Source organism: Mauremys reevesii, linkage group 14 (genome assembly GCF_016161935.1).
Source record: "Mauremys reevesii isolate NIE-2019 linkage group 14, ASM1616193v1, whole genome shotgun sequence".
Classification (NCBI taxonomy): domain Eukaryota; kingdom Metazoa; phylum Chordata; order Testudines; family Geoemydidae; genus Mauremys; species Mauremys reevesii.
In genome coordinates this window covers 15,330,489-15,356,069 of record NC_052636.1, presented here as the reverse complement: position 1 = coordinate 15,356,069, position 25,581 = coordinate 15,330,489, and the positions used below count along the sequence as shown (strand labels likewise).

At 60.6% G+C, this 25,581-nt stretch overlaps 2 protein-coding genes across 2 annotated transcripts in view; both read left to right on the top strand.

Moving 5' to 3' along the window:
• The window catches only part of MINK1 (misshapen like kinase 1), a 57,042-nt gene extending 53,815 nt beyond the window's left edge, over positions 1–3,227 (top strand). Inside the window, 2 exon segments of the mRNA XM_039499868.1 lie at positions 1,102–1,241; positions 1,927–3,227. Coding sequence (XP_039355802.1) covers positions 1,102–1,241; positions 1,927–2,010 — 224 coding nt within the window. The 3' untranslated portion in view covers positions 2,011–3,227.
• A 2,787-nt stretch (positions 3,228–6,014) lies between these two features.
• CHRNE (cholinergic receptor nicotinic epsilon subunit) lies at positions 6,015–24,316 on the top strand. Its single transcript, XM_039499704.1, has 12 exons — positions 6,015–6,066; positions 6,293–6,432; positions 6,752–6,796; positions 7,013–7,122; positions 10,207–10,362; positions 10,855–10,958; positions 11,125–11,325; positions 12,397–12,511; positions 13,270–13,384; positions 22,505–22,706; positions 22,832–22,962; positions 23,605–24,316. The coding sequence occupies exons 1-12, from the start codon at positions 6,015–6,017 to the stop codon at positions 23,746–23,748; spliced, it is 1,515 nt and encodes a 504-aa protein (XP_039355638.1). The 3' UTR covers positions 23,749–24,316.
• Positions 24,317–25,581: the final 1,265 nt, after the last annotated feature.

Genomic DNA, 25,581 nt, shown 5'->3' with positions numbered 1-25,581 from the left:
GGGCTGGGAGCCAGGACTCCTGGGTTCTCTCCCCGGCTCTGGAAGGGGAGTGGGAGGCTGGTGGGGTACTTCACGGGGTGCTGGGAGCCAGGACTCCTGGGTTCTCTCCCCGGCTCTGGGAGGGGAGTGGGGGCTGGTGGGTTAGAGCAGTGGGGGCTGGGAGCCAGGACTCCTGGGTTCTCCCCCTGGCTCTGGGAGGAGTGGGGGCTGGTGGGTTAGAGCAGGGGCTGGGAGCCAGGACTCCTGGGTTCTCTCCCGGCTCTGGGAGGAGTGGGGCTGGTGGGTTAGAGCAGGGGCTGGGAGCCAGGACTCCTGGGTTCTCCCCCTGGCGCTGGGAGGGGAGTGGGGGCTGGTGGTTAGAGCAGAGGGGGCTGGGAGCCAGGACTCCTGGGTTCTCCCCCTGGCTCTGGGAGGGGAGTGGGGGCCGGTTGGTTAGAGCAGGGGAGGCTGGGAGCCAGGACTCCTGGGTTCTCCCCCCGGCTCTGGGAGGAGTGGGGCTGGTGGTTAGAGTAGGGGGCTGGGAGCCAGGACTCCTGGGTTCTCCCCTGGCTCTGGGAGGAGTGGGGGCTGGTGGTTAGAGTAGCGGGGGCTGGGAGCCAGGACTCCTGGGTTCTCCCCGGCTCTGGGAGGAGTGGGGCTGGTGGTTAGAGTAGCGGGGCTGGGCGCCAGCACTCCTGGGTTCTCCCCCCGGCTCTGGGAGGGGAGTGGGGGCTGGTGGTTAGAGTAGCGGGGGCTGGGAGCCAGGACTCCTGGGTTCTCCCCCCGGCTCTGGGAGGGGAGTGGGGGCTGGTGGTTAGAGTAGGGGGGGCTGGGAGCCAGGACTCCTGGGTTCTCCCCCTGGCTCTGGGAGGAGTGGGGCTGGTGGTTAGAGTAGGGGGGGCTGGGAGCCAGGACTCCTGGGTTCTCCCCCTGGCTCTGGGAGGGGAGTGGGGGCCGGTTGGTTAGAGCAGGGGAGGCTGGGAGCCAGGACTCCTGGGTTCTCCCCCCGGCTCTGGGAGGGGAGTGGGGGCTGGTGGGTCAGAGCAGGGGGGCTGGGAGCCAGGACGCCTGGGTCCGTTGAGGAAAGGTCTGCCCCCCTGACTCTCCCCCCCCCACCCCCAGCATACATCTGCTCCAACCAGATCATGGGCTGGGGCGAGAAGGCCATCGAGATCCGCTCCGTGGAGACGGGGCACCTGGACGGGGTTTTCATGCACAAGCGGGCCCAGCGCCTCAAGTTCCTGTGTGAGCGCAACGACAAGGTGGGCACTAGGGGGCGCCGGGCTGGGGGGGAGGGGCTAGTTCTGGCCCCGCCCCAGAGGGGGCGTGTCTCGGCGCCGGGCGAGGGGTCCCCCCCCAGAGGTGGCTGCATCTCAGCGCCGGGCGAGGGGTCCCTGGGTAACCGGCCGCCCCGCCCCAGAGGTGGGCGCATCTCAGCGCCGGGCGAGGGGTCCCCCCCAGAGGTGGGCGTGTCTCAGCGCCGGGCGAGGGGTCCCCCCCCAGAGGTGGGCGTGTCTCAGCGCCGGGCGAGGGCCCCCCCCCGAGGTGGGCGTGTCTCAGCGCCGGGCGAGGGGTCCCCCCCCCAGAGGTGGGCGTGTCTTAGCGCCGGGCGAGGGGTCCCTGGGTCACCGGCCGCCCCGCCCCAGAGGTGGCTGCATCTCAGCACCAGGCGAGGGGTCCCCGGGTAACCGGCCGCCCCGCCCCAGAGGTGGGCGCGTCTCAGCGCCGGGCGGGGGTCCCGCCCCAGAGGTGGCTGCATCTCAGCGCCGGGCGAGGGGTCCCTGCACCGCCGCCGCCCCCAGAGGTGGCGCATCTCAGCACCAGGCGAGGGGTCCCGGGTAACCGCCGCCCGCCCCAGAGGTGGCCGCATCTCAGCGCCGGGCGGGGGTCCCGCCCCAGAGGTGGGCGCATGCCAGACTTACTCCTGCTCTGACTGCCCTTCCCCAGGTTTTCTTCGCCTCCGTCCGCTCGGGGGGCAGCAGCCAGGTTTACTTCATGACACTCAACAGAAACTGTATCATGAACTGGTAAGGCCCCGCCCCCAGCGCTGGCCCCGCCCCCAGCGCTGGCCCCGCCCCTGGAGGGAAGGGGCGGGGCCGCCTCCGACACTGGATCCCTACGCCAGAGACTCCGCCCCCACAGCCAGCGAGGATCAGGACCGACCAATCAGCAGAACCGATGCCTTGATCACCTTCCCCCTCACCCGTGTCTGATGCTGCTTGGGGGGGGGGCCTCTCCATGGTGACAGTGTCCCTCCCCCTTTGACTGACTGACAGACAGACTGACTGACTGACGGCCCCCGCTTCGCTCGCCCCTCCCCTGACTCCATGGGGACCTGCTCTGTTCATAGCCTGACCGAAATCTCCACGCCGGGCCAGGGGTCCCCGGGTCACCGGCCGCCCCGCCCCAGAGGTGGGCGCATCTCAGCGCTGGGCGAGGGGTCCCTGGGTAACCGGCCGCCCCGCCCCAGAGGTGGCTGCATCTCAGCGCCGGGCCAGGGGTCCCCGGGTCACCGGCCGCCCCGCCCCAGAGGTGGCTGCATCTCAGCGCCGGGCCAGGTGTCCCTGGGTCACCGGCCACCCCGCCCCAGAGGTGGCCGCATCTCGGCGCCTGGCGAGGGGTCCCAGGCATGTGTGGGGTGACAGGCGAACTCCCCTGTGAAACACAAGGAGGGAGGTGGCCGGAGGCCTAGGCTGGGGCACCCAGTTGTCGCTGTGGGTCGCTGCACCGGCCACGGCCCCTGTGGAGGGGACTCGGAACAGCAGGGGGGCGCAGACCCATTGCTTTGTGCCAATTTCGCTTTGCTTAAGGGTGGAGGCGTGGGGCGGGGCTGGGGCCTTTTCATCCCCCCGGGTGGGGAACTCCCAGAGCAGCCCCCCAACTGCCTCGTGCGCCCCCAGAACTCCTCCCCTGGGCCGGGCCGATGGGGCGACTCGCCCCGGGCGTCTGGGGAGGCCGAATGTACAGGGGGACACGGGGGGGCCTGGTCCCTCTGGGCTCTGTGTATATTTTGCTTTAATTATTTTTATTTTGTAACAATGATTCATTGACAAAGCACTTTAAAGCCCCGACTGCGTCTTATGGGGGGCCGGGAGTGCCCCCCAGGGCAGATTTGGGGTTATTCTCAAACTGACCTAGGAGAGTTGGTCCCAGGGCAGGGACTGGCTGGCTCAGGGGGGCGGGGAATGGGGCAGGGGCCTGTCCCCTCTGGGGGGCGCCGGCTCCCACCCGGCCCCAGGGCAGGGACTGGCTGGCTCAGGGGGGCGGGGAATGGGGCAGGGGCCTGTTCCCTCTAGGGGGCACCGGCTCCCACCCGGCCCCAGGGTGGGGCCTGGCTGGCTCAGGGGAGCGGGGAATGGGGCAGGAGCCTGTCCCATCTAGGGGGCACCAGCTCCCACCCGGCCCCAGGGCAGGGACTGGCTGGCTCAGGGGGGCGGGAATGGGGCAGGGGCCTGTCCCCTCTGGGGGGCACCGGCTCCCCCCCGGCCCCATGGGAGCCCGGCTGCAGCGGCAGTGCAATGGGGGGGTCAATGGGGGGGCGCAGAGCCCGCATGCTGATTCCCCTCCCTGCCCCCCTGAGGCTGCCTGCAGCTGAGGGGTGCTGCCTGGGCCCCCCGAGAGCCATATGAAGTGGGGGGGGGTTATGGAGTTCATGGGACCCCCCCAGTATTCAGTTTCCTCTGTACGTTGCTTGCATCTATCAAACACCCCCCGCGCCGTGGCCTTGAAATTTCATCTGTTAATAAAAAACCAAATTCTGACTTTCCCCGCGTGGTGCGGCGTCCTTTACCCCTCGGGGCGGGCAGGGGGCAGCCGGGGGTTGGCACCGAACGGCAGGAAGCCGGTGTCCCCGGGGCGGAGCCGGCTCGTCTCGGGCAGCTGGTGTGGCACGGGCGGGGGTGAGACGGCCAGGGAGTGGGGTTCATGGGGCCCCTCCACACTGTCCCAGCAGGTGTTGCCACTACGTCAGGACCCCGAGTGAACCTCATTCCCCCAGTAACCTCCAGCTCAGTCACCCGGGGAGCCTGGCCGGTGCCGCAGAGAGTTTCGGCAGAACGGTGCCGGCGATCAGCGGGGGTTGTTTCAGAAAATCCCCCAGGAAAGAGGTTAAGAAGCCAGCCTGGCATTCAGGGGAGGTGAAAGCAGCGTTGAATGTACGACCGCGGGAAGCAGGGGGGAGTCGTGAGGAGTGTAGGGCAGTGATGAGGAAAGCTAAAGGCCGGAGGGAGACCTGGGCAGCCGGCGGAGCTAGGAAACAGACCGGGGTTAACGCACATTGCGAGGGAGCGTTCGGGGTGAAGTGGCCTGTTGGCGATGGCCGCGGGGGGGGGGATTTAGCGCCCTGGAGGCGGTACCCCAGGCGGGCGTGGGAAATGAAAGGGGGGGGTTTGTGCCCCTGGTTCCGGCAGGGGCTGGCGCCGCTTGGCGTTGGTGGGTGCTGGTCTGCGGGGCGCTGGCGCCCGAGGGTGAGTCTGGAGAGGTTCGGGGAAGGTTTTTTTCCGGGACGTGGGCCCCATCGAGTGGGTTCTAATGGTTTAACGACACGGTGCCCCCCAGCCCCCATGGCCACTTCACTCGAAATGTGTGTGCAGCTGTGGGGCTGAGTCCCTGCCCCGGCCTGCAGAAAGGCCCGGGGGGGGCGCGAAAGCTCGGCCCTGCCCCCCATAACCCACAGTCCCTCCCCCGAGAGTTGTGGGGGAGCCGGCTGAGCCCTTGGGGTGCGTTTTCAGCCACTCCTGAGCCCCGGCGCCGGGAAGAACCCCCCGCGGTGCCGATGTTTAAAAGGGGCCCACGGGCCGACCCGGGTATGTCCAGCCTGACGGGGAGGGCGGGCGAGAGAAGGGTGGTGTCACTAACACGCATCGGCGTGGGACTGCGGCAGCCAAGCTGGTCTCGGGGGGCCGGGCCAGGCCGGGACTCCCACGAGGCCTCGGATTGAACCACGCGGCCGACAGACGAGTCCCGCGGCCCGTGTTCAACCAACTCCCCGTCGGGGCTCGAGCGTACCGGGAAACGCAGCATCGTCAGCGAGCGCCGCGCTCTGCGCTGGTGTCCTGCACCGATGACCGGGGGGGGGGAGCCATAAAATCACCCCGGTAAAGCTTGCGGGTGACCCAACAATTGGGGGACGAAGGACGAGGCCGGGTCCCCGGTTCAGAGCGATGTGGATCACAACCCAACGCCGTGGTTGGAACGCGGCGAAATGTCACCGTACACGACGGAACGAAGCGCGTCAGCCGTACGCGGGCCGGGGGGTCTCTCCTGGGTTCCCTCCCCGGCTCTGGGAGGGGAGTGGGGGCTGGTGGTTAGAGCAGGGGGGGCGGGGAGCCAGGACTCCTGGGTTCTCTCCCCGGTGCTGGGAGGAGTGGGGCCGGTGGGTCAGAGCAGGGGGGGCTGGGAGCCAGGACTCCTGGGTTCTCTCCCCGGTGCTGGGAGGGGAGTGGGGCCTGGTGGGTTACAGCAGGGGGCTGGGAGCCAGGACTCCTGGGTTCTCTCCTGGGCTGGGAGGAGTGGGGCTGGTGGTTAGAGCAGGTGGGGGGTGCTGGGAGCCAGGACTCCTGGGTTCTCTCCCCGGCTCTGGGAGGGGAGTGGGGGTTGGTGGTTAGAGCAGGAGGGCTGGGAGCCCGGACCCCTGGGTTCTCTCCCCAGCTCTGGGAGGGCAGTGGGGGCTGGTGGGTAGAGCAGGGGGGCTGGGAGCCAGGACTCCTGGGTTCTCTCCCTGGCTCTGGGAGGGCAGTGGGGGCTAGTGGTTAGAGCAGGGGGGGCTGGGAGCCAGGACTCCTGGGTTCTCCCCCCGGCTCTGGGAGGGCCGTGGGGGCTGGTGGGTCAGTCTCTCTAACACAGTCTCTGGCCTGTCAGGCCCTGGGATGGGGGGGGAACAGGTGCAGCGAGGGGGGGGGAGTGAAAGTGACTCGATGCCGGTGGATGGGGGGGGGGGGAGATCCAGTGTCCGTCCCACTCCGGAAGCCGGAATCAACCTCAAAATAACTCGCCCCGATTTAATCAGCAGCGGCCGGGAGGGGGATTCGGCCGCAATGCAGGGACTGGGGCTGCTGCTCTGTGCCCTGCTCTGCGGGGGGGTCAGTGGTAAGTTGGGGGGCGGAAACCTGAGCCCTCTGGGGGCCCTGACGTGTGGGGCTGCTGGTGCCAGGCCCTGGTTCCCCTGACGGGGGGGAGCAGAGGTGTTTTGGGGGCGTCTGATGGGGGGATAATCGGGAGGGGTTGAACCAGGACTGGGGCAGGGCGGGGGGCACAAAGGTGGTGGGCGGCTGCGCCCCACACAGCCAGGCCTGACCCCTGCCTGCCCCACAAGGGGCCCCAGGCGGGAACGAGGAGCTGCGGCTGTACGAGAAACTCTTCGCCAACTACGACAAGAACACGCGCCCGGCGAGACGCCCCGACGACACGGTGCCGGTGCAGATCATGCTCACGCTGACCAACCTCATCTCCCTGGTGAGACGCCCCCCGTGCCCGCCCCGGCTCCTGCTCCCGCCCCGGCCAGCGCCCCCCTCCCCTGCTCCCGCCCCCCGCTCCCGCCACCCCCGGCCCAGCCGGCGAGACGCCCCGACGACACGGTGCCCGTGCAGATCATGCTCACGCTGACCAACCTCATCTCCCTGGTGAGACGCCCCCCGTGCCCGCCCGCGCCCTGGCCCAGCCCTGCGGTTGCCCCCAAATAATGCCCCACCGCCCCAGCACCCCCTGCTCCCGGCGCCCCCGCTCCCACCCTGCAGCCCCCAAAGCCTCGCTGACGGCCTCCATCCCGTTGCAGAATGAAAAGGAGGAGACGCTGACCACCAATGTCTGGTTAAAGATTGTGAGTAGAAACCCCCCCCCACTCACCAGCTTCCGGCGAACGACCTTGTCCTGCAGGGGGGGGCAGCTACTATCCCCTGCCCCCCCCAGCCCTGCAGTGCCCCCCCACTCCCGACCCGCAGGCCCTGCCCCCCCAGCCCTGGGCTCCTCACACGCAGCTCTCTTGCGGGGGGGCGCAGGGGGTCCCCCAGCCTCACCCCGTCTCTCTGCCCCCCAGGAATGGGTGGACTATCGGCTGAATTATAGCAACAGTGAGTTCGAAGGGATCCGCTCCCTGCGGGTCCCCTCCGACATGGTCTGGCTGCCGGACATCGTCCTGGAGAACAAGTGAGATCCGGGGGGGGGCTGGCCGACGCCCCGAGGCGTGTGGGGGAGGGAGGCTGTGGGGGGAGCCGCATGAGTCAGGGTCTCGGGGGGGGGGAGGGTTCAGGCTGGCAGGATTTTGACGGGTCCTGGTGGTTGCCGTTCCAGAGGGGCAGATCTCGGGGGGGCCGTGGGGCAGGTCTAGGGTGCTGTGTGGGCCCTGCAGGGTGGGTTTGGGGTGCAGACCTACGTCTAGCCCCGCTTGCTGACGGGTCGGTGGTCTCGGCGCAGGGGAGCCCGACGAGGGGAAAATGTTTCTGTTTCTTTTATGAAGTTCGGCGGATAAGTTCCCCCGCCCCCTCCGGTTATAAAACACCGATTTCTCTGCCTGGCTGGAGCCCTTCAGCTAAAGCCCCCAGGGCACAGCTGCTCTCGAAGCCGGACGACGTGGGGGGCTCGTTCGGGTCTGGCTTCGAGAGCCCTCCAAGCTGGAGAGGGGCCGGGGGCCGGCCCCTGGCTCTCCACAGCTCTGGCCTGGCGCTACCGGCAGCTTGTCTCCTGAGTGCTTGTGCCGGCTGCCGCGGCTTTCGTTCGACGCTCTCGCTGCGATTCCCAAACGAGTTGAGGCGAGGCCACTTTCTGGGTGCGGAGAGGTCGGCCTCCGTCCTTTGCAGCGTCGGGTGACGTCCTGCTGCTTTCAGGTGACCCCGCGGCCGATGCTGGTGCCAGGGTTTGCCGGTCTTTCGGTCGCAGCTTGTCGACTATCTCAGACAGCCGCGTCCGTGGCTTTCCGTCCGCTCCCTTTGTCACGGCTGCCAGCGTGATTCCCACGGCCACGCCGAAAGTCGAGCAGAACCGTCTCTGCCAATGGCTCAGGCGCTGGGGACGTGTTCCCGTCTCTCTTTGCGGCTGCGTTGTGGGAGATGCCTCTTACGTAGCTGTCCCGTGGCTGAGGACTGAAGCAACACAGACGTCTTCGGCCCCACTTCCCTGCATCCGCCCCCGGGGAATTCATCCCATCTCACAAATGCATCTGGATTCCCGCCACTTAATCAACTGGGCCCGGCAGCAGATTGCTTCATCGGACACCACACCGGCCCTGTCTTGGCCTGGGGGGGGTGTAACTCAGAAAACAGGCCCGCAGCAAGCGGAAACTCAGCCAAATTAACAAGGACGATTATTTAAATGTAGGGACAACATTCGAAAGGCCAGGGCACAAAAGGAGACTCGACTAGCTAGGGAGACGAAGGGTAACAAGCGCATTTTACATCTACATTACGGGCAAGAGGACTTCCCTTGGGAAGGACACCTGCCCTTGGGACGGGAGAATCCTAGGCACTGACACAGGCTGGGGACCGAGTGGCCGGGCAGCAGCTCTGCAGAAAAGGACCTGGGGGTTACAGTGGGCGAGAAGCTGGATAGGAGTCAGCAGTGGCCCTTGTTGCCAAGAAGGCTAACGGCATTTTGGGCAGTATAAGTAGGGGCATTGCCAGCAGATCGAGGGACGTGATCATTCCCCTCTATTCGACATTGGTGAGGCCTCATCTGGAGACTGGGTCCAGTTGTGGGCCCCCCACTACAAGAAGGACGTGGATAAATTGGAGAGAGTCCAGCGGAGGGCAACGAAAATGCTTAGGGGGCTGGAGCACATGACTTATGAGGAGAGGCTGAGGGAACTGGGATTGTTTAGTCTGCAGAAGAGAAGAATGAGGGGGGATTTGATAGCTGCTTTCAACTACCTGAAAGGGGGATCCAAGGAGGATGGAGCTCGGCTGGTCTCAGGGGGGGGCAGGTGACAGAACAAGGAGCAATGGGCTCAGGTTGCAGTGGGGCAGGTCTAGGGTGGATATTAGGAAACACTGCTCCCCTAGGAGGGTGGTGAAGCACTGGGATGGGCTCCCTAGGGAGGGGGTGGGATCTCCACCCTTAGAGGTGTTTCAGGCCCGGCTTGGCACAGCCCTGGCTGGGATGATTTAGTTGGGTTTGGTCCTGCTTGGAGCAGGGGGTTGGACTGGATCCCTCCTGAGGTCCCTTCCGGCCCCGATCTTCTCTGGGTCTATGAAGACCAAGGACAGGGTAGGCCCATTACTCGCTGAGGAGGGAAAGACGATAAACAAACCGCAGCAGCGGCCGACGTGTTAAATGGCCTTTTTTGTTCCGGTTTTCAGCAAACAGCTAGCGGGTGACCGGCGACTAACACAGGGAGTGTAAAGGGGGTGGGATCTGAGGCTCAACTACGGCCAGAACAAGTCACTTAGACAAGCCAGATGTCTCCAAGTTGGCAGGGGCTGACCAAACCCCTCCTGTGGGCACACGACTGCTTGGAAACCCGTTCCCAGAGAGGTGTCATCGGCGGTTCACAGTCCAGCGGGAAGAGCATAACGAGCGGGGTCCCCCGGGACTGTGTCCTGGGACCGGTTCCGTTCAATATCCTCCCGAAATGATTTCGGTTCGTTAGGAAAAAGGTGGTGCAAAGCTGGAACAAATGACTCCATCGTTGGAGCTGTTTAAGACCAGGTTGGACCAACACCAGTCGCGGACGGTCTAGAAGACACTATTGTGTCCTGCCTCTGCGTAGGGGGCCGGACGAGGTGGATTTAGGGGCGTTCTGCCGATTTGGGTTCAAGCCGGACTACGCCTCTGAGTCCCGGCCCTTTTTGCGGTTCGGTTATTTCGGCAGAGGCAGGGCTGGTGGTCCCCTTCCCTGGCGTTCCCGCCCGTTTCTGGTCTGTCCCTGCTTCGGTGGTTCAGCCTCACGCCGGGCGGGTCACGAATCCCAGTCCGCCCCTTTCAGGGGATCCCAGAAGCCCCCAAAAGTCAGGGGCTCCCCTAGCTGGATTCTCCACTGAGACGAAGCCTCCTGCTCCTTCACGCTCAGAGGCTTCAGGCCGCAGGGCAGGTTGCGGAGGGGGGGGTGTCGAGCTTTTGGGGTGCACGGGCTTTGGTGTGTCAATATACGAGGGTGTCCCGTGGGCACCAGGGGATGCTGGTGGTTTTGTGTTCGGGACACAGGGATGTTGTTTTCCAGGCTGCATGGGGAGGGTCTGGGCTGCAGAGATTTTGGGGGCCCCCCCTTGCTGACACTCCCTTTTGCTTCCCCCAAAACAGCATCGACGGGCAGTTTGAGATCGCCTACTACGCGAACGTGCTGGTGTACCCCGGGGGGGCCATGTACTGGCTACCCCCCGCCATCTACCGCAGCACCTGTGCCATTGAGGTCACCTACTTCCCCTTCGACTGGCAGAACTGCTCCCTCGTCTTCCAGTGAGTGAGATGCACCCACCTCTGGGGTGGGGCGGCCGGTGACCCGGGGACCCCTCGCCCGGCGCTGAGATGCGCCCACCTCTGGGGCGGGGCGGGGCGGCCGGTTACCCAGGGACCCCTCGCCTGGCGCTGAGATGCGCCCACCTCTGGGGCGGGGCGGCCGGTTACCCAGGGACCCCTCGCCCAGCGCTGAGATGCAGCCACCTCTGGGGCGGGGCGGGGCGGCCGGTGACCCAGGGACCCCTCGCCCGGCGCTGAGATGCGCCCACCTCCGGGGTGGGGCGGCCGGTGACCCGGGGACCCCTCGCTCGGCGCTGAGATTCGCCCACCTCTGGAGTGGGGCGGCCGGTGACACAGGGACCCCTCGCACGGCGCTGAGATGCGCCGACCTCTGGGGCGGGGCGGCCGGTTACCCGGGGACCCCTCGCCCAGTCCCAGGGCTGACGCTAAGGAGAGGGCGCCCCCTGCTGACCCCCCGCCCCCTGGCCCCAGGTCCCAGACGTACAGCGCTAACGAGGTTGAACTGCAGCTCTCAATCAATGAGGAGACGGCCCGCCCCTTTGACGAGATCGATATAGACCCCGCCGCCTTCACAGGTATGGGGGGGCCTGGGACAGAGGGTGTCTGCCAGACCCCCCAGGAGGCAGGGGGTGTCTGCCGCAGCCCCCTAGCAGGTCCACGCCAGGGGGTAGGTGGGTCTCCCCCAAGGGGCGGGTGGTGCCCCCCCCGAACCCGCCGCCTCCCGCGCCTGTCGCCCCGCAGAGAACGGGGAGTGGGCGATCCGGCACCGGCCGGCCTGGAAGGTGCTGCACCCGGAGCTGGGCCGGGAGGCGCTGGGCTTCCAGGAGATCCGCTTCTCGCTCATCATCCAGCGCAAGCCCCTCTTCTACGTCATCAACATCATCGTGCCCTGCGTGCTCATCTCCTCCCTCGTGGTGCTGGTCTACTTCCTGCCCGCCCAAGGTGAGCCCTGCCGGCCACGGGGACGCCCTGCCGGCCACGGGGACGCCCTGCCGGCCACGGGAAACCCTGCCCGGCCAGCCACGGGGACACCCTGCCGGCCACGGGAAACCCTGCCCGGCCAGCCACGGGGATGCCCTGCCCGGCCTAGGAAACGCCCCAGCCAGCCCCGGGAAACCCCGCCCAGCCCCGGGACGCCCTGCCGGCCCCAGGAAACCCCGCTCGGCCGGCCACGGGGACGCCCTGCCGGCCACGGGGACACCCAACCTAGCCACGACAACGCACTGCCAGCCCCAGGAAACCCCGCCCAGCCCCGGGACGCCCTGCCGGCCCCAGGAAACCCCGCTCGGCCGGCCACGGGGACGCCCTGCCCGGCCTCGGGGACGCCCAGCCTAGCCATGACAATGCACTGCCAGCCACTGGAAACCCCGCCCGGCCACAGGAAACCCCGCCCGGCCAGCCACGGGGATGCCCTGCCGGCCACGGGAAACCCCGCCCAGCCACAGGGACGCCCAGGCCTAACCACAGGGATGCACCCCCCCCCCGGCCCCGGGAAACGCCCCACCCGGCCACAGGGACACCCTGCTTAGCCATGAGAACGCACTGCCAGCCACTGGAAACCCCACCCGGCCACGGGGAACGCCCCGCCCAGCCACAGGGACACCCTGCCGGCCATGGGAAACCCTGTCCGGCCACGGGGACGCCCCGCCCAGCCACGGGGACGCACTGCCAGCCACTGGAAACCCTGCCCGGCCACGGGGACGCCCTGCCAGCCACGGGGACGCACTGCCAGCCACTGGAAACCCTGCCCGGCCACGGGGATGCCCTGCCAGCCACGGGAAACCCCACCCAGCCACAGGGCAAGGAGAGATGCTCCCTCCCACACCCACGCGGGGGACACGTTTGCGGGCACTAGGAGCGAACGGTAGGGGCATGAACCCCACTCTCTCCTGACCGTCCCTCTCTGGGGGGCCCCAGGGCAGAAAGCCCCAGGCCCTGGGCAGGAGGGGGCATAGCAGGATGGCGGAGGAAAGCCAAAGGGTCCCATGTCACCCCTGTTCTCTGCCCCGGCAGCTGGCGGCCAGAAATGCACCCTCTCCATTTCGGTGCTGCTGGCTCAGACCGTCTTCCTCTTCCTCATCGCCCAAAAAATCCCAGAGACCTCGCTCAGCGTCCCCATCATCGGCAAGTGAGTGACACCCCCATCCCGCTTCCCTGGGGACCAGGACTCCTGGGTTCTCTCCCCAGCTGTGGGAGAGGAGTGGGGGCTGGTGGGTTAGAGCAGGGCTCTGGGAAGTCAGTGGGGGCTGCTGGGCCAGGACTCCTGGGTTCTCTGCCCGGCTCTGGGAGGGGAGTGGGGTCTGGTGGTTAGCGCGGGGGGGGCTGGGAGCCTGGACTCCTGGGTTCTCTCCCCGGCTCTGGGAGGGCAGTGGGGGCTGGTGGGTCAGAGCAGGGGGGCTGGGAGCCAGGACTCCTGGGTTCTCTCCCCGGCTCTGGGAGGGGAGTGGGGGCTGGTGGGTTAGAGCAGGGCGGGGCTGGGAGCCAGGACTCCTGGGTTCTCTCCCTGGCTCTGGGAGGGGAGTGGGGGCTGGTGGGTTAGAGCAGGGGGGCTGGGAGCCAGGACTCCTGGGTTCTCTCCCCGGCTCTGGGAGGGGAGTGGGGGCTGCTGGGTTAGAGCAGGGGGGCTGGGAGCCAGGACTCCTGGGTTCTCTCCCCGGCTCTGGGAGAGGAGTGGGGGCTGGTGGGTTAGAGCAGGGGGGCTGGGAGGCAGGACTCCTGGGTTCTCTGCCCGGCTCTGGGAGGGGAGTGGGGGCTGCTGGGTTAGAGCAGGGGGGCTGGGAGCCAGGACTCCTGGGTTCTCTCCCCGGCTCTGGGAGAGGAGTGGGGGCTGGTGGGTTAGAGCAGGGGGGGCTGGGAGCCAGGACTCCTGCGATGTCTCCCCGGCAGGTACCTGATGTTCGTCATGGGGGTGGCGACGCTGATCGTGATGAACTGTGTCATCGTGCTGAACGTTTCCCTGCGAACGCCGAACACCCACTGCATGTCTGAGCAACTCAAGCACGTGAGCGTCAGTGGGGAGCAGAGCACAGCAGGGAGATGAGGGGGATCGGGGCAGGGGGGAAGTGCCAGGGGGCTGGGGGTGCAGGGAGTGCTCCGAGACCTGGGGAGCAGTGCCAGGGGAACGTGGGGTGAGGGGCACCAGCCTTGGAGGGGAACTGGAGAACCGAGAACCAACCAAAGGGGGAATAGGGGGAGCGATCCTGGCTGGGCCGGGGAAGAGGCCAAAGCCTTGACCCTTAGATCTGAGCTGGAAATAGGAGACAGACTTGTTGAAAATCTCTGGGTAAGAATAAAGGGGGTAAAACCCAAGGGAGGGGTCATGGCAGGGGTCTGCTCCAGCCCACCTGACCAGGACGAAGAGGCGGACGAGGTTGTTTTTTTTAACTCATGAAATCATCCACAGCACAGGCCTTGGTGGTGATGGGGGACTTCCCGCTCCCCAGCCATCGCTTGGGAAAACAACACAGGAGAAGGCAGACGTTAGCCAACTCAGGGAGTTGGTAGGTCGGATCCCATGGGAAGCAAGTCTAGGGGAGGAAACAGCTGAAGACAGTTGGCCGTTTTTCAAAGAGACGTTATTAAGGGCACAAGAGGAAACTATCCCACCGCGTAGGAAAGTCAGAAAGTCTGGGAAGGGACCACCCTGGCTTAACCAGGAGATCGTCAATGATCTAGAACTCAAAAAGAGAGTCCTGCAAAAAGTGAAACCTCGGTCAAATGACAAAGGATGAATATAAACAAATAACACAAGTGTGTAGGGACAAAATTAGAAAGGCCGCGGCACACGAGGCCAAACTCGCTAGGGACATAACAGGAAACAAGAAAACATTCTACAAGTACGTTGGAAGCAGGAGGGAGACCGAGGACGGGGTAGGCCCGTTACTCAACGAGGGGAGGAAGGAAACTTTATCTCTGCATCCCGTCCTGAAGTGACATGTACCCAGTCAATATGGGGATAATTGAAATCCCCCATTCTTAATTATTATTGAGTCTTTTATTTTAATAGCATCTCTAAACTCCCTGAGCATTTCACAGTCGCTATCACCATCCCGGTCAGGTGGTCGGTAATATATCCCTGCCGCTATAGTCGTCTTCTTAGAGCATGGACTCGCTATCCATATTGTATGGTACAGCTTGATTCATTTACGATTTTTACCTCATTTGATTCTACGCTTTCTTTCACATATAATGCCACTCCCCCACCAGCACCCGGTCTGCCCGTCTGAGATGTTTTGTACCCTGGTATTACTGTGTCCCATTGATTATCCTCATTCCACCGAGTTTCTGTGATGCCTCTTATATCAATATCCTCCTTTAAGCCGAGGCACTCCAGTTCACTTCTAGCACTGGCAGATCAGCTCTTTAAAACCTTGTCTCCTTTTAGCTGTCTGCCAGTACACGACGTACTTGAATGGGATAGATAATAAGGTGATAAATAACGGTCACATGGATTTGTCAAGAACAAATCGTGTCGAACCAAAGGGATCGCTTTCTTTGACAGGGTAACGAGCCTTGTTTTTGTCAGTCTGTTTGGTTGGTTGTTTGAGGGACTGTGTGCTCTGGCTGGTGGTTGGAGGCAGGTGTGAAAGCTCGAAGCCTCAGGTAATTGGCTGAGCCTTAATCGGTGGGCGGGGAGGTCACTCGGGCCGGGGCTTTATCCAGCCGCGCCCAAGCGACCAGGGAGCTTGGCGAACAGGGCTTGCTAACAGGGGAGTTTCGCACGGGAGTTCAGAAGGGGAGTGGGAAGGGAGCAGGAGGCCCTCGCCGGCCCCAACCCCCTCCCTGGAGTCCCCTACAACCTAGAAACCAAACCACACCGCAAAACCCCTGTCTGTAAACCGCCCATCCTGTAACGAGGAGGCAATGCAGGCAGAGTGGGGGCTCTCCAGTGTAGTGCGCTGAGTGCTGCCTGTACGGTTACCTGCCCTGCGGGCGGGTGGCGTGTGCGTGTGACGACGTGGGACTGGTCTTACTGGGAATGCTGGGTGCAGTCCTCAAGTATCTAGCAAAGCAAAAGGCCCGTGCACCCAAATGCCTGACAGTCTGTCTCCTGGCAACTGAGGGCCTGGGCCCCTCCCCTGCAAAGGTGCAACTGATGGTGTTGGAGACAAAGGGGTCATAGAATCATCGAATCTCAGGAGGGATCCAGTCCAACCCCCTGCTCAGAGCAGGACCAAACTCAACTCAATCATCCCAGCCAGGGCTGTGTCAAGCCGGGCCTGAAACACCTCTAAGGGTGGAGATCCCACCCCCTCCCTAGGGAACCCATCCCAGTGCTTCACCACCCGCCTAGGGAAACAGTTTTTCCTAATATCCAATCTAAACCTCCCCCCCTGCAACCTGAGCCCATTGCTCCTTGTTCTGTCATCTGCCACCACTGAGAACAGTCTAGATCCATCCTCCTTGGAACCCCCTTTCAGGTAGTTGAAAGCAGCTATCAAATCCCCCCTCATTCTTCTCTTCTGCAGGCTAAACAATCCCAGTTCCCTCAGCCTCTCCTCATAAGTCATGTGCTCCAGCCCCCTCAGCATTTTTGTTGCCCTCCGCTGGACTCTCTCCAATTTATCCACGTCCTTCTTGTAGTGTGGGGCCCAAAACTGGACACAGTCTCCAGATGAGGCCTCACCAGTGCTGAATAGAGGGGAATGATCACGTCCCTCGATCTGCTGGAAATGCCCCTACTTATACAGCCCACAATGCCGTTAGCCTTCTTGGCAACAAGGGCCACTGCTGACTCCTATCCAGCTTCTCGTCCACCATAACCCCTAGGTCCTTTTCTGCAGAACTGCTGCCCAGCCACTCGGTCCCCAGCCTGTAGCCGTGCATGGGATTCTTCCATCCCAAGGGCAGGACTCTGCACTTGTCCTTGTTGAACCTCATCAGGTTTCTTTTGGCCCAATCCTCTAATTTGTCTAGGTCCCTCTGTATCCTATCCCTACTCTCCAGCGTATCAACCACTCCTCCCAGTTTAGTGTCATCTGCAAACTTGCTGAGGGTGCAGTCCACACCATCCTCCAGATCGTTACTGAAGATATTGAACAAAACCGGCCCCAGCTCCGACCCTTGGGGCACCCCGCTTGATACCGGCCGCCAACTAGACATGGAGCCGTTGATCACTACCCGTTGAGTCCAACCATCTAGCCAGTTTTCTATCCACCTTACCGTCCATTCATCCAGCCCAGACTTCTGTAACTTGCTGGCAAGATACTGTGGGAGACTGTATCAAAAGCTTTGCTAAAGTCCAGAAATTGCACATCCACTGCTTTCCCCTCATCCACAGAGCCGGTTATCTCCTCATAGAAGGCAATTAGGTTAGTCAGACATGACTTGCCCTTGGTGAATCCATGCTGACTGTTCCTGATCACTTTCCCCTCCTTTAAGTGGTTCAGAATTGATTCCTTGAGGACCTGCTCCATTTTTCCAGGGACTGAGGTGAGGCTGACTGGCCTGTAGTTCCCTGGATCTTCCTCCTTCCCTTTTTTAAAGATGGGCACCACATTAGCCTTTTTCCAGTCATCCGGGACCTCCCCCGATCGCCATGAGTTTTCAGAGATAATGGCCAATGGTTCTGCAATCTCATCGGCCAACTCCTTTAGCACCCTCGGATGCAGCGCATCCGGCCCCATGGACTTGTGCTCATCCAGCTTTCCTAAATAGCCCCGAACGACTTCTTTCCCCAGAGAGCTGGTCAGGTGACCTCCTGGCCCGGGAAAGGGTCTGAGCAGAGAGGAGGGGCTGGAGGGGGCTGGGCAGACTGGAGCTGGCTGGGGAAAAGAAGGGAAGCACAGACAGGGCTCTGAGTCCCCAATGGGGGCTGTGGGGCTCCTGGGGCCCCAAGATGGACCTAACAAGGGGGGATCCTGTTATCTGTGCCTGCAAGACCTGTCCTGGACTGTGTTCCTGTCGTCTAAATAAACCTTCTGCTTTACTGGCCGGCTGAGAGTCCTGGTGAATCGGCAGGGAGCCGGGGTTGCCGGACCCTGACTCCCCCACACTCCGTGACAGTGTGCAGTCCGTGCAAGGAGCTCCTGGCCCTCAGAGACCATGTACGGGCTTTGGAGGCCAGGGTGGCGGAACTGGAGGAGCTAGGAGAGGCAGAGAGGTATGTTGATGAGGCTTTCCGGGACACTGTAGAGGTGTCCCACCTCCGCTCAGACAGCCCCTGCGCTGTTGAGGAGGATGAAAGGCCCAGGGAAGCAGAGCAGGCAATGGGAGCAGAGGGAAACCTTCCCGTAGTTGGGACCCTCCTTCCAGATGGTGCTGAGGTTGCCTCTCGCACTGAGGTTACCTCTCCGGGGGAGGGAACTCCAGTTTCTAGCAAAAGGCAGGTGTTAGTAATGGGAGATTCGATCATTAGAAACGTAGATAGCTGGGTCTGTGATGACCGGGAGAACCGTATGGTGACTTGCCTGCCTGGTGCGAAGGTTGCGGATCTCTCGAGGCATCTAGACAGACTTATGTGTAGTGCTGGGGAGGAGCCGGTGGTCGTGGTACATGTAGGTACCAATGACATAGGGAAGGGTAGGAGAGATGTCCTGGAAGCCAAATTTAGGCTGCTAGGGAAGAGACTGAAATCCAGGACCTCTATGGTGGCATTCTCAGAAATGCTCCCAGTTCCACGCGCAGGGCCGGGTAGGCAGGCAGAGCTTCAGAGTCTCAATGCGTGGATGAGACGAGGGTGTAGAGAGGAGGGGTTTGCGTTCATTAGGAACTGGGGAAACTTCTGGGATGGGAGGAGCCTATACAGGAGAGATGGGCTCCACCTAAACCAAAGTGGAACCAGACTGCTGGCACTAAACATTAAAAAGGTTGTAGAGCAGTTTTTAAACTAGGAGATGGGGGAAAGCCGACTGCTGCAGAGGAGCGTGTGGATCGGACACGGACTTCTCTTAGGGGAGAGTCTGATGATAGAGAATCTCCAGGTTATAGTCAGGAGCAGAGGAATGAGAAGTATAATGTAAGGGCAGGATCAGATGATAAACAGTCACATAAAAAAGAATCTGGCACATCAGAAAAAGGCAGGCTAATAAACAGGGACAAGTTTTTAAAGTGCTTGTACACAAATGCCAGAAGTCTAAATAATAAGATGGGTGAACTAGAGTGCCTTGTGATAAAGGAGGATATAGATATAATAGGCATCACAGAAACCTGGCGGACTGAGAGCAACTAATGGGACACAATCATTCCGGGGTACAAAATATATCGGAAGGACAGAACAGGCCGTGCGGGGGGGAGGAGTGGCACTATATGTGAAAGAAAGTGTAGATTCAAATGAAGTAAAAATCTTAAGCGAATCCACATGTTCCATAGAGTCTCTATGGATAGAAATTTCATGCTCTAGTAAAAATATAACAGTAGGGATCTATTATCGACCTCCTGACCAGGACAGTAATAGTGATGATGAAATGCTAAGGGAAATTAGAGAGGCTATCAAAATTAAGAACCCAATAATAGTGGGGGATTTCAATTATCCCCATATTGACTGGGAACATTTCACTTCAGGATGAAATGCAGATAAAATTTCTCGATACTTTAAATGACTGCTTCATGGAGCAGCTGGTACGGGAACCCACAAGGGGTGAGGCGACTCTAGATTTAATCCTGAGTGGAGCGCAGGAGCTGGTCCAAGAGGTAACTATAGCAGGACCGCTGGGAAATAGTGACCATAATACAATAGCATTCAACATCCCTGTGGTGGGAAGAACATCTCAACTGCCCAACACTGGGGCATTTAATTTCAAAAGGGGGAACTACACAAAAATGAGGGGGTTAGTTAGACAAAAGTTAAAAGGTACAGTGACTAAAGTGAAATCCCTGCGAGCTGCATGGGCCCTTTTTAAAGACACCATAATAGAGGCCCAACTTCAATGTATACCCCAAATTAAGAAACACAGTAAAAGAACTAAAAAAGAGCTACCGTGGCTTAACAACCATGTAAAAGAAGCAGTGAGAGATAAAAAGACTTCCTTTAAAAAGTGGAAGTCAGATCCTAGTGAGGCAAATAGAAAGGAGCACAAACACTGCCAACTTAAGTGCAAGAGTGTAATAAGAAAAGCCAAAGAGGAGTTTGAAGAACGGCTAGCCAAAAACTCCAAAGGTAATAACAAAATGTTTTTTAAGTACATCAGAAGCAGGAAGCCTGCTAAACAACCAGTGGGGCCCCTTGACGATCGAAATACAAAAGGAGCGCTTAAAGACGATAAAGTCATTGCGGATTAACTAAACGGATTCTTTGCTTCAGTCTTCACGGCTGAGGATGTTAGGGAGATTCCCAAACCTGAGCTGGCTTTTGTAGGTGACAAATCTGAGGAACTGTCACAGATTGAAGTGTCACTAGAGGAGGTTTTGGAATTAATTGATAAACTTAACATTAACAAGTCACTGGGACCAGATGGCATTCACCCAAGAGTTCTGAAAGAACTCAAATGTGAAGTTGCGGAACTATTAACTAAGGTTTGTAACCTGTCCTTTAAATCGGCTTCGGTACCCAATGACTGGAAGTTAGCTAATGTAACGCCAATATTTAAAAAGGGCTCTAGGGGTGATCCCGGCAATTACAGACCGGTAAGTCTAACGTCGGTACCGGGCAGATTAGTTGAAACAATAGTTAAGAATAAAATTGTCAGACACATAGAAAAACAAACTGTTGAGCAACAGTCAACATGGTTTCTGTAAAGGGAAATCGTCTCTTACTAATCTATTAGAGTTCTTTGAAGGGGTCAACAAACATGTGGACAAGGGGGATCCGGTGGACATAGTGTACTTAGATTTCCAGAAAGCCTTTGACAAGGTCCCTCACCAAAGGCTCTTACGTAAATTAAGCTGTCATGGGATAAAGGAAGGTCCTTTCATGGACTGAGAACTGGTTAAAGGACAGGGAACAAAGGGTAGGAATTAATGGTAAATTCTCAGAATGGAGAGGGGAACTAGTGGTGTTCCCCAAGGGTCAGTCCTAGGACCAATCCTATTCAATTTATTCATAAATGATCTGGAGAAAGGGGTAAACAGTGAGGTAGCAAAGTTTGCAGATGATACTAAACTACTCAAGATAGTTAAGACCAAAGCAGATTGTGAAGAACTTCAAAAAGATCTCACAAAACTAAGTGATTGGGCAACAAAATGGCAAATGAAATTTAATGTGGATAAATGTAAAGTAATGCACATTGGAAAAAATAACCCCAACTATACATACAACATGATGGGGGCTAATTTAGCTACAACGAGTCAGGAAAAAGATCTTGGAGTCATCGTGGATAGTTCTCTGAAGATGCCCAAGCAGTGTGCAGAGGCGGTCAAAAAAGCAAATGGGATGTTAGGAATCATTAAAAAGGGGATAGAGAATAAGACTGAGAATATATTATTGCCCTTATATAAATCCATGGTACTCCCACATCTCGAATACTGTGTACAGATGTGGTCTCCTCACCTCAAAAAAGATATTCTAGCACTAGAAAAGGTTCAGAAAAGGGCAACTAAAATGATTAGGGGTTTGGAGAGGGTCCCATACGAGGAAAGATTAAAGAGGCTAGGACTCTTCAGCTTGGAAAAGAGAAGACTAAGGGGGGATATGATAGAGGTATATAAAATCATGAGTGATGTGGAGAAAGTGGATAAGGAAAAGTTATTTACTTATTCCCATAATACAAGAACTAGGGGTCACCAAATGAAATTAATAGGCAGCAGGTTTAAAACAAATAAAAGGAAGTTCTTCTTCACGCAGCGCACAGTCAACTTGTGGAACTCCTTACCTGAGGAGGTTGTGAAGGCTAGGACTATAACAGTGTTTAAAAGGGGACTGGATAAATTCATGGTGGCTAAGTCCATAAATGGCTATTAGCCAGGATGGGTAAGAATGGTGTCCCTAGCCTCTGTTCGTCAGAGGATGGAGATGGATGGCAGGAGAGAGATCACTTGATCATTGCCTGTCAGGTTCACTCCCTCAGGGGCACCTGGCATTGGCCACTGTCGGTAGACAGATACCGGGCTAGATGGACCTTTGGTCTGACCCGGTACGGCCGTTCTTATGTTGTGGCTAGGGGGGAAAGGGGTAGACGTGGTAAATCTTGACTTTAGTAAAGCTTTTGATACTGTCTCACGTGACCTTCTCATAAACAAACTAGGGAAATGCAACCTAGATGGAGCTACTAGAAGGTGGGTGCAAAACTGGTTGGAAAACTGTTCCCAGAGCGTCGTTATCAGTGGTTCACGTTCATGCTGGAAGGACATCACGAGTGGGGTCCCGCGGGGATCGGTTCTGTTCAATATCTTCACCAATGATTTCGATCATGGCATAGAGAGGACCCTGATAAAGTTTGTGGATGATACCAAGCTGGGAGGGGCTGCGAGGGCTTTGGAGGACAGGGTTAAAATTCAAAATGATCTGGACAAACTGGAGAAATGGTCTGAAGTAAATAGGATGAAATTCAATAAGGACAAACGCAAAGTTCTCCATTTAGGAAGGAACAATCAGTTGGGCAATGGCTGCCTAGGAAGGCGCAAGGCAGGAACGGATCTGGGGGTCAGAGTGGACCACAAGCTAAATATGAGTCAACAGTGTGACGCCGTTGCAAAGAAACCCAACGTCCTTCTGGGCTGTATGAGCAGGCGTGTTGTGAGCAAGACACGAGGAGTCATTCTCCCGCTCTGCTCGGTGCTGATTCGGCCTCAGCTGGAGTATTGTGTCCAGATCTGGGGGCCGCCGTGCAGGAAAGATGTGGACAAACTGGAGAGAGTTCGGAGAAAAGCAACAAAAATGTTGAAAGGTCTAGAAACCATGAGCTGGGAGGGAGGATTGAAGCACTTGGGCTGGTTTAGGCTGGAGAAGAGAAGACTCAGAGGGGACGTGAGAACAGTTTTCAAGGAGGAGGGAGAAACGTTGTTCTTAATCTCTCAGGACAGGACAAGGACCAGGGGCGGTTGAGGTCAGACATCAGGAAACCCTTCCTGGCTGTCGGGGCGGCGAAGCCCTGGGATAAATGGCCCAGGGAATCTCCATTGTTGGGGATTTTTAAGAGCAGGCTGGACACACACCTGTCAGGGATGGTCTAGATGATACTTAGTCCTGCCTCAGTGCAGGGGACCTCACGAGGTCCCTTCCAGTCCTGTGATCTCTCCCCCGCAGGCGTTCCTAGAGGTGCTGCCGCGGTACCTGGGCTCGGCCCTGGAGCCCACAGGGGAGCCCTGGGCCGCGCCCCCCGCCCGGCGGCGCAGCTCCTTCGGCCTCATGCTGAAAGCCGAGGAGTACATCCTCAAGAAGCCGCGCAGCGAGATCCTCTTTGAGCGGCAGGGGGAGCGGCATGGGCTCCGCAGGACCCCCGCCTGCGGTGAGAGGCACCCCCCCGCCCCCGGCATGCTGGCTACCCACACCCCACTGCCAGGGGAAGGGGGTGGCAGGCCTGGAGGCAGGACTCCTGGGGCCCTGACTTCGCCCCGCCCCCTCTCTCTGCAGACGGGGTGGACGTGGGCGTCACCAGCACCTTGTACAAGAACCTGGCCAGCGCAGCCCCCGAGATCCGGGCGTGCGTGGAGGCCTGCAACTTCATCACCGAGACCACGAGACAGCAGAATGCCAGCCACGCGGTGAGCCCCACGCCGGCCCGCCCAGCCCCCCGGGGACAATCCCTGGGTCCTCCATTCCACCCGCCCCCTCTCCCCTCCCAGCGCCGGGGAGAGAACCCAGGAGTCCGGGCTCCCAGCTTCCCCCAGCTCTAACCCACCAGCCCCCACTCCCCTCCCAGAGCCGGGGAGAGAACCCAGGAGTCCTGGCTCCCAGCCCCCCCTGCTCTAACCCACCAGCCCCACTCCTCCCAGAGCCGGAGAGAACCCAGGAGTCCTGGCTCCCAGCCCCCTGCTCTCACCCACCAGCCCCACTCCTCCCAGAGCCGGGGAGAGAACCCAGGAGTCCTGGCTCCCAGCCCCTGTGCTAACCCACCAGCCCCCCTGCCCCTCCCAGAGCCGGGAGAGAACCCAGGAGTCCTGCCTCCCAGCCCCCTGCCCTGACCCACCAGCCCCACTCCTCCCAGCGCCGGGGAGAGAACCCAGGAGTCCTGGCTCCCAGCCCCTGTGCTAACCCACCAGCCCCCACTCCCCTCCCAGAGCCAGGGAGAGAACTCAGCAGTCCAGGCTCCCAGGCCCTGCCTCTCCTCCCCCGACGGCTCTAACCCCCTCCCCTCCAAACGCAGGGGACCCAGGCGTCCTGACGCCCCTCTCTCTGCCGCGCAGGACATGGAGAACTGGGTGCTGATCGGGAAGGTGATTGACAAGCTCTGCTTCTGTGCTGCCATCCTGCTCTTCACCATCGGCACCCTCGCCATTTTCCTCATGGGGCATTTCAACCAGGTGCCTGACGACCCCTTCCCCCTGTAGCCGGGACCCCGCCCTCACCCGCAGGGGCCGTTCCCCCGGCTGCCAGGGTATCGACACACGATGAGGTAGCCATGCGGGCGAGGGTGATGTCGGGATGGGAGCCCCCCGCCCCGCAGCACAGCACCTCCTAGCGCTGCACCGGGGCCAGCCCTGACCCCCCAATCTAGGAGCCTTGGCCCAGGGCCAGACGTACCCTGGGGGAGTCACTCAACTTTTGTCCACACTCCCCTGTCCCAAGCAGCTGCAGGCACCGCTACAGCGCTGGGCTCAGAAATGCTGCTGGTACTGGGGAGGGACGCCCCGCCCCAGACACAGATGCATCTCGGCACCGGGCGAGGGATCCCTGTATGAACAGCCGCCCCGCACAAGACACAGCTCAGCACCAGAGACCTGTATAAACAGCCGCCCCCCACCCCAGACACAGACGCATCTCAGCACCAGAGACCTGTATAAACAGCCGCCCCCCACCGCAGACACGGACGCATCTCAGCACCAAAGACCTGTATAAACAGCCGCCCCCCACCCCAGACACAGACGCATCTCAGCACCAGAGACCTGTATAAACAGCCGCCCCAGACACAGACGCATCTCAGCACCAAAGACCTGTATAAACAGCCGCCCCCCACCCCAGACACAGACGCATCTCAGCACCAGAGACCTGTATAAACAGCCGCCCCCCACCCCAGACACAGACGCATCTCAGCACCAAAGACCTGTATAAACAGCCGCCCCCCACCCCAGACACAGACGCATCTCAGCACTACAGACCTGTATAAACAGCCGCCCCCCACCCCAGACACAGACGCATCTCGGCACCGGGCGAGGGATCCCTGTATGAACAGCCGCCCCGCACAAGACACAGCTCAGCACCAGAGACCTGTATAAACAGCCGCCCCCCACCCCAGACACAGACGCATCTCGGCACCAGATAAACAGCCGTCCCCCACCCCAAACACAGACGCATCTCGGCACCACGTGAGGGATTCTTCTATGACCAGCCCCCCACATCCCACCCCAGAGGCAGGTGCATCTCAGCCCCGTGCCTCTCCCCTCCAGACCAGTGAGGAGATTCTGGGGACATACAGCTCTTTGGCAGTAGCTCTAGTCAAAGCATGGGGGGGGTCTGGACCTTGTCACAGTACCTGCGGGGCGAGTGTAGATGGGCCCTGTGGCTTTGGCACCTCCAGAGCAGGGCGCCCCACACCTACTCCCAGCCTTGCACCCTGTGATCACACACCAGCTCGAAGTCGGCTACTCCGGGCCGGGGGCTGACACTGCCTGCCACCTGGGGTCACCCGCAGTCTCCGGCTTGGTGCCAACCACCTGGTGTCTGTCCCTACCGCCTCCTCCCTGAGCCCTCCCGGAGCTGATCCTGTCCCACAATGCCCTGGGGGAGCTGCTGCTGCAGCTGTCAGCGAACCGGCTCCTCGCCCTGCCCAGCAGCTTCTTCGAATCACCAAGAACCGCTTCAGCGGGCAGAGGTGTGAACAGAGCGCGCTGAGATCGCTCGGTCCTGGGAAGACCGGGCAGCACTTTCACTTCCCTTTTGGCCACGCCAGCAAATAAAGTCCCGCTTTTAACCCAGGAGGCCTTTCCAGGCCTGCGTTTCTGATTGCTAGGCGGGGCAGGGACTGCTGGCCGATGGAGCCAGGAGCTGCGTCTCTCTCCAAACGCTCTGGGGCTGGGTGGCCGGGTCCGGAAAAGGCCTGGCTGAAACCAACCCGGAGGCGAGACCCGAACCATTGACACCTACCGAGAAGAAATTCCGCCATCAGGCGGAAGACGTGAGCTCAGCAGCTCAGCCTCTGGAGAGGGACAGGCCAGAATGAGAGA